Here is an 18,510-nt window from a genome sequence, read left to right as displayed (position 1 = left end):
CTGAGCACCCTACTCTGCAGACGGGGATGCTGAGTCTCAGTGGGTTGAGCAGGTCACACAACAGTGAGGTGAGGATCTGAACCGACCCCGGAGCCCTGGCTTGAACTTCCATCCAGGTGTCACTCTGGTCCCTCCAGGAAGATTTCTTTGCTGGTCACCATTAAGCCCTGAGTACTGTTGGTCCCCAGCTCCCACCTTCCCATGTGTTGTACTCGTTTCCCAGTACAAATCACCCAGTGACAAAGCACCACAAACCAGGCAGCTTAAAACAGACATATAGAGACTCGGTCCTGAGGCTGAAAGTCGGAAATCAAGGTGTAGGCGGGGTGCGTCCCTCCCAGGGCTGCAGGACAGGACCTGCTCCAGGCCTCCTCCAGCTTCTGATGTGGCCGCGATCCTTGGAGTCCCTGGGCTCGAGGAGCATCTCCGCCATCATCCGGACATCGCATGGCCTTCTACCTGTGTGTGAGCTGTGAGGCCCAATTTCCCTTTTAAGAACACCTGTCTTTGGATGTAGGGCTTGCCCAATCCAGCAAGGCCTCCTCCTAACTTTGCATCTGCAAAGGCCCTATTTCCACACGAGGTCACGTCCACAAATTCCAGCGGACTTGAACTCTGGGGGGGTACCAGTCACCCCAGGGGGCGGCTGTCCATGGAGCGGTAATCAGGGAACATCACCCCAGGGAAGCCCAGCAATCCTAATACGGGATAGGTGCGTCATTACGCGGAGTGCGGAGGGACCTGAGGCCTGAGGTTGAGTGAAAGGAGCAGTGAGCTCAGGACCAAGCTTCCGGTGAGCAACACGCAGCAACACACCGCGTGGCTCCCATGGCTCCACCCGCGCTCCACCCGCACACGCGTCCGCAAGGATCCACCCCCACCCCTACCCCTACCCCGTAAGCGCGGTTACTGCTGTGGAACGTCGTTAGGAGCCTTCTTTACCATAATCTCTAAAGTTTTCGTTTTTAAACGAGAATGTATTTGTGCTCATTCGGAAGTTACAGTTTACAGCCTTAAGAGCAGGCACCGCTTGCAGCCGTGCGGCTCCCTGCGCTGCCGCCCTCCCGCCAGCAGGGGGCGCCGCCCCGCGCAGCGCGCCGCTCTCCTCCCGGAAGCCTGGCCCCGACCGGAAGTCGCGCGTCGGAGCGTCCTGGAAAGTAGCGGCGTCTACGAGAGCTGCGGCCCAGTTCCCGAGCGGCTACCGGGGGCGCATGGCCCGTGGGAAGCGCCGCGCCGGGCGCGGGCCGCGCCGCGGGCCTGGGGGCGGCGGGGAGGGGGCCCTGAAGCGGCTAAAGCTAGCAGTGGAGGAGTTCGTGCAGGCGACCTCGGAGGGCGAGACCCCCGGCGGCCGCGAGGGGCCCCGGGCTCAGGGACGCGTGCGCCCGGGCGGGAGGAAAAGCCGCAGGGAGTTGAGGAAGGAGAAGCGGCACCTGAGGAAGGCGCGCCGGCTCCAAAGGACGGCCGACCCCGCGCAGGGCCCGGGCCCGGGCGGCGGCGGAGCGAGCGGCCCCCGGGCGGAGGCGACGCAGGAGGAGGACGGCCAGCCGTCCCCACGACGGGCCTCGCGGCCGTCCGAGGAGCTGCGACCTCCCCCGGTTCCGGCCAAGGCCGGCCAGGCCCAGGCCAGGGGTCCCCTCGGCAGGACCAAGGCCCCCGCAGCCGCAGTCCGGAAACGGGCACTTCTGGCGGCCAACGAGGAGGAGGACCGAGAGATCCGAAAGCTGGAGCGGTGCCTCGGCTTGAACAAGCGCAGAAAGAAGGGCGACGGAAGCTCCGTGCCTCTTAGCTTTGCCCGCGATGGGCTCGACTACATCCTGGGAGCCCTGGACTCTGGGAAGAGTAGTGGCTGGTATGAAAGCAGCAGTGAGGAGGAGGAGGAGGATGCGGGACAGGCACTCCCCGAAGGTGACAGCGAGGACGAACGGGAGCAGCAGGATGCGGAAGACGAAGGCGAGTGGGCAGCAGACGCGGGAGCGCAGAGCGAGGGGGAGGACCCGCAGGTGGCGGGGGCGGGACAGCTGGAAGCCGGAGGAGCGGACCGGAGGGCGAAGGAGGGAGGGAGGAAGAAGAGAGTCCGTTTTGCCGAAGATGAAGACAGGAGTGAAAGTTCCGCGGAGGATGTTGACGCAAACGATAAGGTATTAGATTGTGAACAATCTGAGCCCTTTGGAATTTCCTTCAAAATAACGGGTGGGGGCAGAACACGGGACAGAAGTGACACAGTTGATGTATTGATAATTGTTTGAGCTGAGTATGGATCTGTCGGGTTATTTAAATTTCCACAATAAAGAGACAGGGAGAAAACATCTCTAGAGACCTTTCTATCCCAGGGCCTTACCGGCCCTTCCCACCGTTGTCCTAAGGCCACATCCTCACTCGGTTTACTGCCTCAGTCTCCAAACCTGACTTTGACTCCCCTCCCCCAAGCTTTGTCCCCACCTCCCGTGTACCCTGGGGACTCCTGCAGCACCCCTGAGTCACCTCTGCCCACACCTAGTCCTTTTTCTGTCCAGTTGCTCCTGCGGTGGATCCTTCTAAAACACAGAGCTGATCTCCGAGACTCCCTTGGATAGTCTCACACTGACGACCAGGTTTAGAACCCACAGCAGAGCAGACAAGGCCTCACGCGCCGGCCCCTTGCCTGTTAAAACAGCTTCACCTGCACACGCATCTTGAAGGCGGCCTTATGGCATTGCTTGTGTTTCCTTCTCCACTTCTCACCTTTTCACCCTTCTGCCTCTGAGTATGTTATTTCTTCTGTCTGCGAGGCCTTTCCTCGATTTCTCACTGTTGGTGTTTATCTGTTAAGGTCAAACATCTTGGGGAATCTTTTCCCCTCCTGAAGGATATGAAGTGTCTTTCATTTCTGTCCTTGGTGCCTTAGCACCTGGCACTCTGTGAGCAGTGCCCAAGTGCTATCAGTTCCTCTCTTAGCACTTTAAGTTTTGACTATTCCCAAGTCTCTTTCACAGCCTGTGGCTGTGTAACTGACATACTAATGGGTGTCTTAAGATGAAGTTTCTGTGTATGAAAATGTGCTTTCTCCAGCTAAGCTTAAAACCTTACAGCAAGGATCATGCCTTACAAATGTCTGTCTCCTAAAGGCTTGTCAGGGAGTGTTGGTCGGTGGTAATGACTTGTAATCCTCTCAGTTGAAAATCTAGGAAATAGTGAGCAGTGGGTTGATTTTGATTTTATCATGTAAATTTAGATACTGGCTTTGACAGGTTTGAAATTACTTTGGACCGCTTTTTCTCCAAAACTGGTGATACACTTAATTTAGGTGTTTGTGTGCTGCCGTGCTTACTGTGAACTGAGGCTGGCAGAAGTGTAGAATACGGGGCTCTGTCGGGTAGACAAGGGGGGCGGGGGGCGCAGCCAAGTCTGAAGAGTTACAGAGGGAAAAGTAAGGTGATGAAATGCAGTGTTGATGTTAATGTAAATAATGATGTCCATCGTCCGGGCCATGGCGTGCTTGTCCAGGACTAGTGTGGGCACTCGGGAAATAGCTGATGTTCATGAAGCAGCAGTAGTCAGTAGTGACAGCCTCTCCCAGTTCTTGGGAATTTAATATCTAAGTGTGAGTGTAGCAAGGGGAAAGGTGGGGTGTAGTCAATGTACATTTTTTTGTAATTTATTTCTGTCCTTTCAAGCAGAGTCTTTGTGAAAATGGTGGAAAGTACATCCCACCCCACGTGAGGCGAGAAGAGGAGACAGTGGATGCCCAGAAAAAGGAAGAACTAGAGAGGCTCAAGAAACAGGTCAAAGGTCTGATTAACAGGTAACCTCGAGACAGTGTATTGTGTAACTTCAAGAGATTGTCTCTTTTCTAAAAACACAGGAATGGTTCTGGGAATTAAACCAAAGCCTGCGTTGCCTTTTTTTTTTTTTTTTTAATTTCTTTTTAGTTAAAACACTCTTCTTGGTGCATCCTGGAATTTTACTGAACATGTCATTTGATGTTCAGAGCTAGCACAGCTGCAGTGCATATACATCCTCCCATCCCTACCCAGTAGAGCCCTTATCTCCATGTTAGGAAATAAAAGATTTTTGTGCCAGCAGAAAATGGAAAAGTTGGGATTTTTTCCAACAGTACATACGGATATGCTAACGATGGTTCCCTCCCTCTGCCCGGGGAGATTGGGTAAGGATATCAGTGGAGTATCCTCATCACAGTCTCTGTGGTCTTGAAGGGAATCTTGCATGTGCCTTACTGTGGCTGCATTTCAGCTGGAAGGACAGCAGTTAATGTTATTTGAAGATTCCAGAAGATTCTGTGTTATGTACATATATACTGGATTGTTGGGACAGGATAAGAATTGTTCGTGAGTCAAATACATACACAAAAGAGGATCTATTGGAAGTATTAATAACTTTTTCAATTTTTTTTAATTGACCTAAAAAAACAATTCTTGATTTGAAACAGCACTGTCGCTCTGTCTTTCCAACTGTCTGCAGGCTGAGTGAGCCGAACCTGGCCTCCATCAGTGGCCAGCTGGAGGAGCTGTACATGGGCCACAGCAGGAAGGACATGAGTGACACTCTGACGGGCGTCCTCCTGAGCGCCTGCGCCCCGGACGCGGCCATGCCCGCCAGGCTGGTGATGGAGCATGTCCTCCTGGTCAGCATTCTTCACTGCACAGTTGGCATCGAGGTAGGGCTGCCTCTCTCCAGCCATTAGCTGTCCAAGTGCTGCTTGTGTCAGTGATCAGCTGACACGGCTCAAGGCCACCTTGTCTGTATTGTATCATCCTAAACCACACTCGGCAGCTACGTGACGTTGGCCAACTTCTGCTTTTGCACTTGGTCCCTTTTGACATGGCCTTATTGTCTGTTCTGTCACTCTGGGCTGACGTCGTGGACTTGCCTTCGTCTTCTCTGTACTCCCCATGGAAACAGTGACTGTTTCAGCTGTTCAGAGCACAGGGCTTTGTGTTGAGCGAGAGGCCACTGGAATGTGAGGTAAAACTGGGCACGAAGCGAGGGGACACGTGACAGTGCCTGGGCTTGGAGCCTCGGTGCCCCTGGGTGGGCCACAGACCTGCCCGTGTCTGTGAAGTGGGGCCTTTGTCGGGATTCAGTGGACACCGTGTCTAAAGCATCTCCTGTGCGGTGCCTGGTACCCAGTAGGTGCTGCTGAGGAAATAGCATCCCCGTGCCATCCGGCCCGCCCCGTGTTCTTGGTCCTTGGTCAGTGACCCTTGTGTTGGCATCAGGGAGGCCCACCTCGTCCCAGGTCCTCTTTTGTCACCTCCCACAGTGAGATCATAACCTTCCTGGTCAGCATCCACTCCCTCCGTGTGGCTGCTTGCAGGTTGTTGAGGGAAATCGGCCTGGTTACAGGACTTTACACTGAGGTAGACAGACGCATGAGTGAATGAGTAGGCCAACGAGGTGTAGTTTTCCAGATGAGCTTTATATTTACCAGAGAACTCGATGATCCCTTAGGATCTTTATGTGGGACAGTGTCTTTTAGTGGGTGGTGCTGAGCCCCTCTGCCTTCCGATTGCCCTCCTCCCAGGAACAGGCCTCGGCAGCAAAGTGTCAGTGCAGGTCTGATCCCCTGGTGTAAGTCCTCCGGACTCCCAGCAGGATGAGTGGGGCGGGTGTTTATTTAGCCCCGCTTTGCAAACGCAGCAAAGCCCCTGAAGGCCGGGCTGTGGACGGTTCCCGGGGCCTTGCCTCCCCCTGCCGCGCACTCTTCACACCCCTCCCACTTTTCTAGGACTTGCTCACAATTATGGTCTTGAAAACCATTTGGGGTCTTACAGGGTGGGGCTGTCCAGGGCTTACTTTAAAGAGCACAGACTTTCCAGAAGGCCTCCTCCTTCCATCTGCTAGAGGCTCAGCAGTGAGGGCAGTGGTGGGCGGGGAGACCAGCCACCTGGTGATCTGCCTGCCCACCCTCCCCTGGGGGCTTGGTCTGGCGGCTTCAGGCTGGGAGGCTGGGAGCATATGCAGGAGCCTGGCCCGAGGAAGTGCTCGTTAAAGTAGAGTTCCACCCTTCCTCCCACTGCAGGCTCCGTCACCCTCCCGAGAGAAACCTCTGGGCCACGCTTTTCTCCTCTAGCCGAGGTCATATTGTAAGAACTTTCTGTCAAAATTTTATTGAAATTTATTTTTTATTTATCTATTTATTTGGCTGGGCCGGGTCTTAGTCACAGCACGTGGGATCTTCATTGCAGCGCGCGGGCTTCTCTCTAGTTGTGGCGCAGGAGCTCTGGAGCACGGGCTTACTTGCCCCACGGCACATGGGATCTTAGTTCCCCGACCAGGGATTGAACGCACATCTCCTCCATTGGAAGGCAGGTTCTTAACCACTGGACCACCAGGGAAGTCCCAATGAGAACTTTGAAAGATGGCAACTCTGGGACCTCCTGGGCACAGGGAGGCGAGGACAGAGGAGGGGGCGTGGGCCCCGAGACCTCTGAACAGCAAACTCTCCTCAGCTAATCTGCACCAGCTGTTTAGGGAATCGCATAATTGTTTGATTTCTAAGGGCTGTGAGTCCCTTCTCTTCATTACAAAGCGTAATGGAATCACTGGATCCCTTCCTAGTGCCCTGTGATGGCCACGATTCATTCAGTGCCATTATAGGCTGTCCTAGTGCACCCCCGTTCCTCCTGGACCATCCCGGAGTAGTTGACAATCAAAACGGTTTCAGCGCCTGCCGATGCAGGGGACGCGGGTTCGTGCCCCGGTCCGGGAAGATCCCACATGCCGCAGAGGGGCTGGGCCCGTGAGCCATGGCCACTGAGCCTGCGCGTCCGGAGCCTGTGCTCCGCAACGGGAGAGGCCACGACAGTGAGAGGCCCGCGTACCGCAAAAAAAAAAAAACGGTTTCAATACATACAGCATTTCATTGAGTTACAGAAAAGGCCGTAGACCCTGACCACGTACACAATATCAGGAATCCCCTGCATTTGAAAATGCGAGATTATTGGTCCCACTTCTCATTTAAACCTTCACTAACAGCGTGAGGGACAGCTGAAGTGATCATTCAGGGCAAGTCGTGAGGGGACTTCAGCTGGCGAGAGCCACTAAATAAAACTGGTGCCACAGGAGGCTGAGCTGTCCCAGCTCTGGTTCCACTGAACTTCTCTCAGGCCTGTGATGAGAAGAGCATCCTCACAGGCATCCATGCAAAGAGGAACTTGAGTTACGAAGCCATGGTGTCAGTTACTGAGTTGCTTCTGAGTCGTTGAAAAACCAAAACTCAGGTCTGTGCAGATTTGTGTTAAAATCCCCAAGTCAGAATTAATTTATTTGTTTAAATAACTTTAGCAATGTGAATGTTATTCTTATTTTTTAATGCTATACTCTTTTATTTTGAAGACATTAACTGGAATCTGTGATTTTGACAGATTTTGATATGATTAAATAATTCCATTTGTGTGATTGAAAACATACCTGAGTATATTTTATACCTGAATTTTTCTTGATGTCCGCAGAATTCTAATTTCTATTTTAAAGTTGTATTTGAATGTAATATAGTGGTCATGGTAGGAGAGTATATTCTTCAGGTTTATCTTTAGAGAAGAGGCTTGAATTGGGAGTTAATAGGTTAAAGTTGTTTATTCTCAGGTCTTCAGAAACTAAAGAACACATCCAGTCTGTCAGAGCCGCCTCTGCGAAGTCACTCTTCCCTCCTGCCGATCTGGTGCCTTTCTCTGGACTCCTCTAGCATTTATGTTGTTGCGTTTTGGCAGTGACATGTGTATGTTTTCCTGCGACAGCCTGTCTGGTTGATCTCATCCTCACCCGGGATTTTAACTACCACTCCTGCTTCTATAACCAGCCCTGCCCAGGTGTCCTACGGTTCAGGCTTTATAAGGCTTTTTTTTTTTTTTTTCCAACCTCGTGTCTTGTGGGATCTCAGTTCCCCGTCCAGGGCTTGAACCTGTGCCCCTGCGGTGGAAGCGCGGAGCGCTAACCGCTGGACGGCGGGGAAGCCCGTAGGTTACAGTGATTCCGCCCGGCCTGCACTTCTGCTGCTGCTCACGGATGAACTGTCCCCGTCAGAAGCTCGGTCAGCTGCTGTTACGCAGAAGGTTGATCTTTCCCGTCCAGTGAGTGGCCACACCCTCTAGTTCTGTCGCTGGGTGACTCTTGGGCCCGGTCCGCCTTCAAGGGTCCAGCACGGCTGCGGTGATCCGTGTCCCCGTGTCTCAGCTGGAGAGTCACCATCGCTCTGCCACCGCCAGGCGCCCACTCCTGCCGTCTCCCTCCCGGCCCAACCAGGCTGGAGAAGTGAGCCGTGTTGGATAGTAGTGCATTTTTAGAGACACGGATGTGTCCTTAACATTCTTGACGATTTCATTTTTCCAAGGGACCAGAATGGCTGCTGGCCGGAAACAGCACCTCGTTGATTTTAAGGACAAGAAGGTGCACTTCGAGGGAAGGTGTGCGCTGGGCGCCCTGCTCTGCGTCATGTGTGGTGTGGTGTTTTCCTCTGTAAAGCACTGGGCACTCACACTTGTGTTTTTAGAGGTTTTGCCCTGCTGGAGTTTGTATCCTGCCACATGTACATTTTATGTGTTCATTTTAAAAGTATTAATTCTTTCAACATGCGTTGACGTTAAAAGAAGGACCCCTGAGAATGACTTGCTAACTTGATTCTTACACGTTTGCAGTAATGTTTTTTCTGTTCTTCATCCAGGTCGGTGCGCACTTTTTGGAGGCTGTGGTGAGGAAGTTTGCTGACGTCTATAAAAGCGGATGTGACGGGAAAGAGTGTGACAACCTGTTCGCCATCATCGCCCATTTATATAACTTCCACGTGGTACAGTCTCTCCTCATCTTTGACATTTTGAGAAAACTTATTGGAACTTTCACAGAAAAAGATATCGAACTGATCCTGTTAATGCTGAGAAATGTGGGCTTTTCCTTGAGAAAAGATGATGCTTTGTCGCTTAAGGAACTGATCACTGAGGCACAGGCCAAAGCCAGCGGGGCAGGCGGCAAGTTCCGGGACCAGACCAGGGTATGAGTGCGTCACCTGCCCGGCTTCCTAACTGCCTAAATGCTCACACTGACCAGAACTTAAACATGAGTATCTGGGGTGAATATTGCATTTCGTCTCGTAATGAGCCCTGTTATCTTCTGCCTCATCTGGTTTTGTGGCTTAAGAATCGATCTATTTAACATTCAGCCATTCAGAAGAGGTTTACTGGGAAGGCCTGGGGCGAGGGGCTGGGGGGGTTAGCCCGCTCGGCCTTCTGGCTCTTCCACTTGGCAGCGAAGGGACCAAGGCTTCCAGGCCTCGGTTTCCCCGTCTGGAAAGTGGGGCTCATGGTGGCTACCTTGTTTGCTGGTCTGCAGACTGAGGGGCACGGGAGAGTCATGGGAACCCCTGGGCGGGGCGGGGGCTCATTTGAGGAAAAAGGAAAGCGTCCCTGTGGGGAGGCATCAGGGGCGCAGGGCAGGGGCCAGCCTCGGGGCCTCGTAAACCTCGCAGGGAACTGGGATTTTATCCCAGAGGCACGTGAAGGGCTCTGAGCAGGTTTTCATGCTGAGGTCACTTTGGCTACAACTAGGAAAGAGAGAAGCCACCTCGGGGGTTGGGGCGGTGATCAGCAGAGTTGCAGTGGACGTGGGTTTAGGACATAGCGGTGGCCAGACTTGGTGGGGGGAAAGGGAGAGAGGGAGGGGTCAGAGGTCACCCCGGGTACCAGCTTGGCCCTGCAGGTGGGCAGTAGTTTGTTCAGGAGACACAGACTGGACAGGAAGACTGGCCCATTTTTGAAATGCTGAGGTGAGGGCTCGGGTTAGCTGTGAGGAGGGAGGTGTAGGCCGAGCCCCCTGAGGGTCCTGGGGGCCGCAGAGGTGGTGGTGGAGTTGCTGTGTAAGGGGGCGGGGTGCGGCTCCAGGTGGGAGAGGAAGATCATGGGGGCGGGTCCCAGCGAAGACCCTGTCCCTGTGTTGAATGCTCGGGGGTCACATTTAAAACAGACACGGCAGACACAGGCATTTGGCTCGGGCTGGCCTGAAGCTGGAGGAGCTGGGCTGGGGGGTGACTGGGTGGGTTTGGAGTCCTTGAGCGCTGATGGAAACGCCCTAAAACTGATCGTGGTGACGGCTGCACAGCCCCGAGTGTGCTCATGGACGCTTGGCATGTGAGTTATGTCTCAGCTGAAGTGAACGTTGGGGGGAATCTCAGACAGGGTCTGTGGGAAGTCTTTGTGCTGTCCTTGAAAGTCTTTTCTAAGTACAGTGTCATTTCCAGTTTAAAAGTTAGGAAGGCAAAAAGGCCAGGAGTGGGAAGCCGTTGCAGACGCGGTGGGGAAGGAGGGCGACTGAGACCAGGGGCCGGTGGCGGTGGAAGGGCGTGCGGCCCGGGCGTGTTCTCGGCCCGCGGGGCGGGGGAGGGATTTCTGTTCTCGGCCGGGGGAGGCCTGGGCGGCTGCTGAGGTTGGTGCAGCCTCTCCCCGAGGCGCCCATGCCCCGTCCTCGGCGGCGGTGACCACGTGCGCAGAGGCGGTGTCTTTCTCCCCACGGTGAAGCGTCCTTGGTTTCCGGCATTTGAGATAATGGCTTTTCGCGTCTGTCTCCAGGTCCGCTTCATGCTGGAGACGCTGCTGGCCCTGAAGAACAACGACGTGCGGAAGATCCCGGGCTACGACCCCGAGCCCCTGGAGAGGCTGCGGAAGCTGCAGAGAGCCCTGGTAGGCACCCTCCTTCCCGGCCGCCTGCGCTGCTGGGTCTGCGCCAACCCCTGTGACGTTCCGGAGGGCGGTGGAGCCACAGGTCAGGTGCCCGCCCGGTTAGCGAGGGTTCCCAGACGTGAAAGGCAACTGCACGTTTCTGTGGGGCGACCGTCCCTGTGAGCTGCGTGCGCCCCATGCCGAGTCCTCCGCCCTTGGCCGCGCCGGAGAATCGCGGGAGGACCTCTGATCACTTTGGGACAGGGCCCGGGATGGGGTCCCACCAGGACCAGGGAGGCCAGCCTGGGGAGTGGGGGGCTCGTCTGTTTAAGCTCCCCAGAGCTTCTCAGCGCGGGGCCCCCGGGCGAGCCCTTCAGCCCGGGCACCAGTCAGACCCAGAGTGGCCTCCTCCGGCAGGTCCCAGGCACCTGCTGGTGGAGTCCTCACTGCCGTCCCTTGGGGTGCGCCTCCTGCCCGGGTCTGAGCCTCTCTCCCCACCCCTGCCCCGTGACAGCTGTTCTAAGGCAAGTGTTTTGGGTGATAGACCCACAAAGCCCAAGCACACACCCTGAGAGTTTACCTCGAACTTTGGCATTATTCCTAACTGGTTAACTGTCCCAGCTGTCAGTGACCCATCACAGCTTTCACGCACCAGAAACGCTGTTATCTGAGCTGGAAAGAGCCAGGGTCGCTGTCGCCCAGGCTCTGAGCTGCCGCGGCCTCCCCTGGCTGCTGTTTTCTCAATCAGCTGCGAGGCGCTGGCTCAGGGACAGAGACTCAGCTCCGCGTCTCCTGGGACAGCGTCCTGAACGCCGAGCGGACCGGGCGCTGGTGGATCGTGGGGTCCGCGTGGAGTGGCGCCCCGATGATCGACAGCGGTCAGCAGAAGACCCCGCGGAAGCAGCTCACGGGGACGGTACGTGACCCGTGCTCGCCACCACCAAGCGTGTGACCTGTGTCCCCACGTGGCTTTCCCTGGGTTTATTTGAAGACCTTATAGAAGTAGCTACTGCTTTGTGATATCATTTAATTCCATTTCTGTTACTTTTAAAGTCTCAAAATGTTAGGAAAGGGACTTAAACGTTGAGTGGAGTGAGGGGAACGCAGGACGATCACTCAGGCATCCTGGCCTCCCCGCCCTCCTGGCCGTCCTGCCCCCACCCCCCACCCCGCCGGCCACAGCGCTTACCTCTCCTTCATCCCACTGGTACTTGGACTGGCAGACCCGCTGCTCCCGCGAAGCCTCCCGGATCAAGCGGTTTTCTCCTTTCGGGCTTGCTTTGCCTCTTGCTGGTTTTCCTTTGTGGGGGTGCCGGGGGGTTTGCTCAAGAATAAAGGGTCCGCGTTTACATACGTGTATTTACGCATACCTTACAGTTAGCCTGGGGTCAAGCCACAGAATTACACATATTACTTCTTAGAAACTTAGTAACTACGCTTAAACCAAAGAACAACTTTCACTGAAACGTCTGTATGATCTACGCCCGGTCGTCCCTCTTTCCAGGTTAGCTCGAAGATACTGGAGCTCGCCCGAAAGCAGAGAATGAACACCGACATCAGGAGAAACATATTTTGTACAGTTATGACTAGTGAAGACTTTCTGGATGCATTCGAGAAGCTCCTGAAGTAAGCCTGTGTGCGAGCCTCTGCTCTGTTGTTGAGTTGGGTGCCACGTCGTGGAGGCCGGGGCCCTGCCCCTTCCCACCCGCTGCCCCACGCCACGGGCTGCAGTCCAGCTCCTGCTAACTGACCGCTGGTAGCTCCAGATTAGGACAGTTTATGATCTGTTTTGATTGGAAAAAATCAGGTGACCACCTGACAGTTCCCGGTGGCTGTTGTTTGTCATGAGTTGCTTGAAACCTTTCTGTTAAAGTTGTCTTTCCGATTACGTCTAAATTAAACTTCCTGTTTAATTTAGTTGTAATTGTATTTCAACTTCTATAATTAGTTGTAATGAGATTGAAAAGTATCTGTGTACAAAGTACGTCTAAAAAGTCTAATTAATTTTCCTTTATTTGCTTCAAGTTCAGAAGGAAATGCAGGGGAAATGCTGTAGGACTACGAATCCTTGTCCACGGTCAACACCGTGCGCTAAAAGGATGGATTTTACTGCGTGCAAACCAGACCATACGTTTTCGAGAAAAAAAAAAACAAGAAGGGCCCACAACTGAGGCCCTGTTTCTTGTCGGTCGGTCACCAGTGACAGGCCTTTGTAGAGCCTGGGGTCACCTCATTCTGCCACGTTGTTGGAAACCCTGAGGCCAGAGGCTGGGGCACGGCCTGGAGCTCCAGTCCTGCTACCTGGCCCTGTCTACTCGGCCCACTTAACCAAACTGCCAGACAGGATGTGTTCCTCTGAAAGATTTCTGCCTTCAAGCTGTTAAAATTTGGCAAATTGAAGGTTTAGCCCTTGCTCTTCTTGTCTTACAGGCTGGGGCTTAAGGATCAGCAGGAGAGAGAAATCGTTCATGTCCTCATTGACTGCTGTCTGCAAGAGAGAACGTACAACCCTTTCTACGCGTTTCTGGCGGGCAAGCTCTGTGACTACGCAAGGAGCTTTCAGGTGACAGCTGGGAGGCAGGCTGCCTGTGTCCCACTCTCCTGTCTAACCACTCTGGCTGACTCGGCCCACCTGGGATGCGGTCCCTGAGTCAGGGGCCACCCCGGCCAAGAGCTGTGTGCAGAGGGTCGCACAACCTGAGCCGTGTCCCCATGTCACCTTTCCCTGTCACAAATGAGGGGTCACGACCCACTTAATCGGCGAGTGCCTCTGGTTTATGTTGCACCATCTTTTTCTAATGTTTCTGCTGATTTAAGGGAAAATACTGTAATAGAAAGAAATTACTGTGAAGCTATTTCAAACTACTGTATATGGGAAAGGAGAGTGTAGTTGCTTCTAAAAAGTCTTGATTTTTAGGATATTTTAAGTAAATGAATACAGTACCTTTGGATTATATTTTTAGTGATTTATTCTAATAATTTGTTGAATTTTACCTTTTTTTATTGTTGTTTTTCTTTGTTTTATATTAGATGACATTCCAGTTCAGCATATGGGACAAATTTCGGGACTTAGAAACTCTGCCAGCCACTAACTTCTCTAATTTGGTTCACCTGGTGGCCCACTTGTTGAAGACCAAGTCACTGCCGCTTTCCATTCTAAAGGTGTGTGTAATGTGCGAGCTGACTTGAAGCGCTGAAAGTGATAGCGTACGCTTGAGCCTTGAGCCCCGGGGGTGCGCAGGGGCACCGACCCCCTGCACAGTCGTAGCCTGAGTGTAACTTTACAGTCGGCCTCCGAATCCTGGTTCCACACGTGAGGATTCAACCAACTTTGGAGCGTGTGGTCCTGCAGTGCATATTTAGTGGAAAATGTCCTCATGTAGGTGGACTGCACAGTCCAAAGCCGAGTTCAGGGGCCAAGTGTAATTCTGTATGTTTGGTACCTTAAGAATATGCATTTCCTTAGATCCTGACTCACCTGGAAAACACTCTCATTATCCGACCATCATAGGAAATCACCAGATGAGCACGCGGTGTAAATTTGCCTAGTAGCTCAAGGCGCCATCACAGTTGTCTGCTCCTTTACGTGAATCAGTCTCGGGACTTGCGGTGCGTGTACAGGCCATCATGAGTCCCGCGGCGGCCGCTGCTCTGTCAGGAAGAAGTGGGGATGTGGGAGCTGTACAGAAGCTGTGCTTCTGCCACTCCTCCCTTGGCTGTGGCACGTCTTTTAGAGCAGGGGCATCCTTGCCCCTGTTGAATTCCCACGTTGACTCGCCAGAGACGATGAAACGCAGATGCTCTGGAGGTGGTCCGGGGTGGGCAGCGAAGCCTAGACATGAGAGGCGAGTCACGGTGGCCTGGGCAGTAGGACCTCGGGGGTCTGGGGGTCCTGAGGGTGTGGACTGTGGGAGAAGCTGAGGGGCAGGGATAGCTGGGGGCCCGGCCTCTTGCCTTCCGCTTCCTGATCCTTGGGACAGGCTTGGCTGCGGTTTCCCGTCTGTGTTTATGTATTTGTTCACCAGAGCGCTGGTCGAGTTAACTGCATGTTCCTTAGAGATGTGCCCTTGGGTTTTGGCTACTGTACTGAAAATGAGGGCCAGAGCCTCGTCCCACATTCCAGAACTGGGGAGAACTTAGAGCACGGAGAGCTAGTGCCTTCTCCTTGCTGGGGGGAGTCTTGCCTTCGGTTCACTTGAATTTGATCTCAGAATGGAACAGGATGTGGCGTGTCCCTCAGATGCAGCAGGTCCTGGAGACTCCTTGAGGCAGCCCGGCCCCTCCGTACCTCACGGGGCTCTGGCTGTAGGCAGCACTGTGGCTGTAGGTGTCTGCATGTGGTTAACCAGGCTTTTGATGTCCTTTTACAGTTATTTAATTTGGCATAAGGTTGAAATTTATCCATGTTGATATCTGCAGTTCTGTCCTTAGATTTTATTACTGCTGTATAGTATTCCACTGTATAGGTATACTATGATTGTTATATATAGGAATTAGTCTCTTCTGGGTCTAAATTGTGTGTGTGTGTGTGTGTGTGTGTATGTGTATGGTTTTAATTAGGGGATAGTTTATTTAAGGCATGGAGATAATCTACGTTTCAACTCCAGGAATGAGATTCCTGATTCGCTAGGTACCCATCAGCCCCCTGGACCTGACTCAGCACTGCCGAGTTGCTCTCACCAGTGGTGTGCACGCCCTGCAGCAGTGCACCAGCGGTCCCAGGGCCCCGCGTCAAATGACAGCTGTTCATTTTATAAAACTGGAAATAGCCTTAGTTGAGGGGCAAGGGGAGCAATAGTTTTTTACTCAAACTATAGTCAGAAATCACTGCAGAGTTGGCTCCACAGTGTAACTTTATTTTTTATCCGGACTGTTAGGTCGTTGAATTCAGTGAATTGGACAAACCCAGAGTCCACTTTTTACGAAAAGTGTTACATATGCTGCTCATGGAAACGGAAGTTGAAGACCTTGGTTTAATTTTTGCAAGGTTTGTTCCCAGCTCTTTCGATAAAACATGTGGGAAAGAGGAGAGAAATTGTTTTCACCTGTGTTGTTTTATAAAAGCAAGTTCGTTGTACTTACGTGTAGCTTTTCAGTTTTAATTTTAATAATATCCTGAACATTAATTTGGGGAACGTGAGACTTGCCTAATAGCAAACAGAAAATGATTTCTGACAGATAGGATATTAAGTTCTTACTTGAGAATTCTGACCAGATGGAAACTAGGTATGTCCCCTGCTTCGGGGTCCCTAGGGCTGAGACGGGGGCCGGCTGGTCACTGACACGTGTCCCTTCCTCCTCAGGGTGTCCGACAGCCCCGCGCTGGGCCTGCTGCGGGAGAGCCTGAAGCTCTTCATCAGCCACTTCCTGCTGAAGGGCGGGCAGGCCCACGGGGGCGCCAAGGAGGCCAGCGCACTGCGGGAGAGAGCCGAGCTCTGCACCGGGGCCCTGCAGGGGAGGGCGTCCCTGAGGCCGTAGCCAGGGCCTGGGGCCAAGGGGTGCTCATTCGCCTGCGATGTGGGGCCGCAGCACAGTCTGTCGTATTTAAAATACTCTTATTTTGGGGCTTCCCTGGTGGCGCAGTGGTTGAGAGTCCGCCTGCCGATGCAGGGGACACGGGTTCGTGCCACGGTCCGGGAAGATCCCACATGCCGCGGAGCGGCTGGGTCCATGAGCCATGGCCGCTGGGCCTGCGCCCCACAACGGGAGAGGCCACAGCGGTGAGAGGCCCGCGTAACGCAAAAAAAAACAAAAACAAACCAAAAAACAACTCTATTTTGGTCCAAGGTTTTACGGTATTTGTGTTTTGAACTGTCTTCAAATACCTATGTTTATATCTCTAGGAGGCAGGGGAGAGGGAGGGAGGGAGGGGCGGGCCCCGGGCAGCAATGATGCTGCCCAGGGGGTGTGCCAGTGCCTAATTTTCTAACAGACAAGCCTCTAGAGGGTGCAGTTACAAAGAAATGGATGGCGTTTTTATTTATCTTTTATGTATTGGTTAAAAGTTCAGAAACCGTCAGTTAAACTTTCCTGAGGTTTGGTTGATTATTTCAAGTACTTGGAAGGCACGTGTTCTGGAAGAGTCAGCAGTTGACTCAAGCCTTGCAGGTGTGGGTGCAGCACAGCGGGGGGACGATCCTGGTTCCTCACCTGAAGTTCTGACGTGGGAAAGGACATCTTCCTTCCCCGCGAGTGTCTGTCACTTAGACCCATCGAGTCCAGGTGTGATGCACCTTCCCGAACAACCTTGAAGTCACCAGACGGACACTGGACACAGCAGGTGCCGCCTGCTGAGCGGTGTTCTCGGGATATAAACACGCACGGACGGAACCGCCTGCGAGGGATGCACGTTCAGGATGCACCTAAGATATAGCGGCTCTCTCCCTCCCTTCCTGTGCTCATGGACAGAGAAAAAGCAGATGAAGCAAAGTGTTCATTGTTGGGTGAAGTTTATACACATGAAGTATATTTTTATAGTTTTTCCTTAAGTGTTAAGTTATTGCAAAATAAACAATTTTCATAAAGCATTCATAATGCAGAACACATTCTTCAGAGGTCTAAAACGTTCCAGTGTCTTTTCATGAAAATAACCTAATTCAAATCACTTCTGCCCCTTTTGTAAAAAATAATAATAATAATTAGGCCTTACTGTAAAGCAGTGACACTGCTTCTGTTGGTTTACTTCACTGGTGAGGTGCGCCTGGGTTAGCGGGAAGAGCCGGAAGGGATGGAGGGAAGGCCCTGCTTGTTGACCGTGACCAGAGCCTGCGTCCTGGGCCTGGGTGGCAGTGGCATCAGTCACCGAGAGCTCTGGGCACAAGGCTGCTGACCTGTGGGCACAGACAGCATCCCGGCCGAGATGTCACGGCAGGATGCTGTGCGTCCCCTTCAGGTGTTACTTGGTGTGGCGGGATTCAGCACCCGACATTTGCTCTTGACTCTCAGCCCGTCTGTAATTCAGTTTCAACTTTTCCAGTTGTGTGTGTGGCTGTTTTTTGTGCTCAGGCTGTGGTGTCTCTGAATTACGTCAGCTCAAAGCCTCTCTTTAGGAGGACCCGAGTAAGAGTTGGGACTTGGTCGCAGTCAACGTTTGCTGGGGGCCTCCTGGGTGCCACACGTGGAGCTGAGACCTGGGGCAGCTTGAAGGGTTCAAAACCATCATTTAAGTTTAACAGGACAGGTCCTGTAGTCAAAGAGTGATGGGGACAGCCAGCTGTTCCCAGTGCTCAGGGACGGAGAGCTTTTCAAAGGACGTGACATTGGGACGTGGCGTGCTCTTCCAAGAGGGGCTGAGGGGGCACTCGGAGGACACGAGGGCACCAGCAGGGGGTCGAGAGTGTGGAGCCTGGCCGTGTGGGGCCCTGGGACCCAGGCCAGACAGCACGACAGGCACTTGCAACCTGGTTGTGAAGGACCACTTTCTCCATGCTGAGGAGTTGGGGATTTATCTGCTCAACCATAGGAAACCATCGAAGGATTATTGCCAAGGAAGTTAGATCATCGAAGTTGTGTTTTCAAGAATATTGCTGGACAAAGGAAGGTGGTGGGTCAGCATGTGGGCAGGCTGGTGGCAGAGACCAGGTAGGTGGTCCTCGTGACCTTCCAGGCGGAAGTGATGATTCCGGCCTAGGAGAGCAGCTGTGCGAAGGAAGACTGGAGACGTTTCCGATGGACACGCACGGGAAGTTGGTGCCTTTCAGTGAAGAGGGGTAGGGGCGCGGGTGAGGGGCAGTTCGGGACGCCCCCGGTGGCTTGTCAACATCGGGGTCGGGGTTGAGGGTGCAAACACACCACTGGAGCTGGGGCCTCAGGGCGGGGAGTTGGAACCCCTCGAGGAGACTTGAGTTATGAGGAGAAAGCCAAGACC

At 53.4% G+C, this 18,510-nt stretch overlaps 1 protein-coding gene across 1 annotated transcript; it reads left to right on the top strand.

The window, feature by feature from the left end:
- The first annotated feature begins 447 nt into the window (after positions 1 to 447).
- On the top strand, positions 448 to 17,170 carry NOM1 (nucleolar protein with MIF4G domain 1). Its single transcript, XM_089917958.1, has 12 exons — positions 448 to 465; positions 957 to 2,138; positions 3,654 to 3,781; positions 4,459 to 4,654; positions 8,660 to 8,983; positions 10,554 to 10,664; positions 11,392 to 11,559; positions 12,148 to 12,269; positions 13,074 to 13,206; positions 13,674 to 13,805; positions 15,521 to 15,630; positions 15,947 to 17,170. The coding sequence occupies exons 1-12, from the start codon at positions 448 to 450 to the stop codon at positions 16,119 to 16,121; spliced, it is 2,799 nt and encodes a 932-aa protein (XP_089774084.1). The 3' UTR covers positions 16,122 to 17,170.
- Positions 17,171 to 18,510: the final 1,340 nt, after the last annotated feature.

Source organism: Delphinapterus leucas, chromosome 9 (genome assembly GCF_059928025.1).
Source record: "Delphinapterus leucas isolate spDelLeu-1000000601 "Yukka" chromosome 9, BTC_Dleu_Yukka2, whole genome shotgun sequence".
NCBI lineage: Eukaryota > Metazoa > Chordata > Mammalia > Artiodactyla > Monodontidae > Delphinapterus > Delphinapterus leucas.
The sequence above is the reverse complement of the archived record's forward strand: the minus strand, read 5'-3'. Positions and strand labels throughout refer to the sequence as shown.

What these genes read in the sequence shown, in the direction of transcription:
- NOM1 (XM_089917958.1), top strand. An exon ending in AGTTCCGGGACCAGACCAGG is followed by an intron (nt 8,984 to 10,553) that starts GTATGAGTGCGT and finishes GTCTGTCTCCAG; the next exon opens with GTCCGCTTCATGCTGGAGAC. An exon ending in GGAAGCAGCTCACGGGGACG is followed by an intron (nt 11,560 to 12,147) that starts GTACGTGACCCG and finishes CCCTCTTTCCAG; the next exon opens with GTTAGCTCGAAGATACTGGA.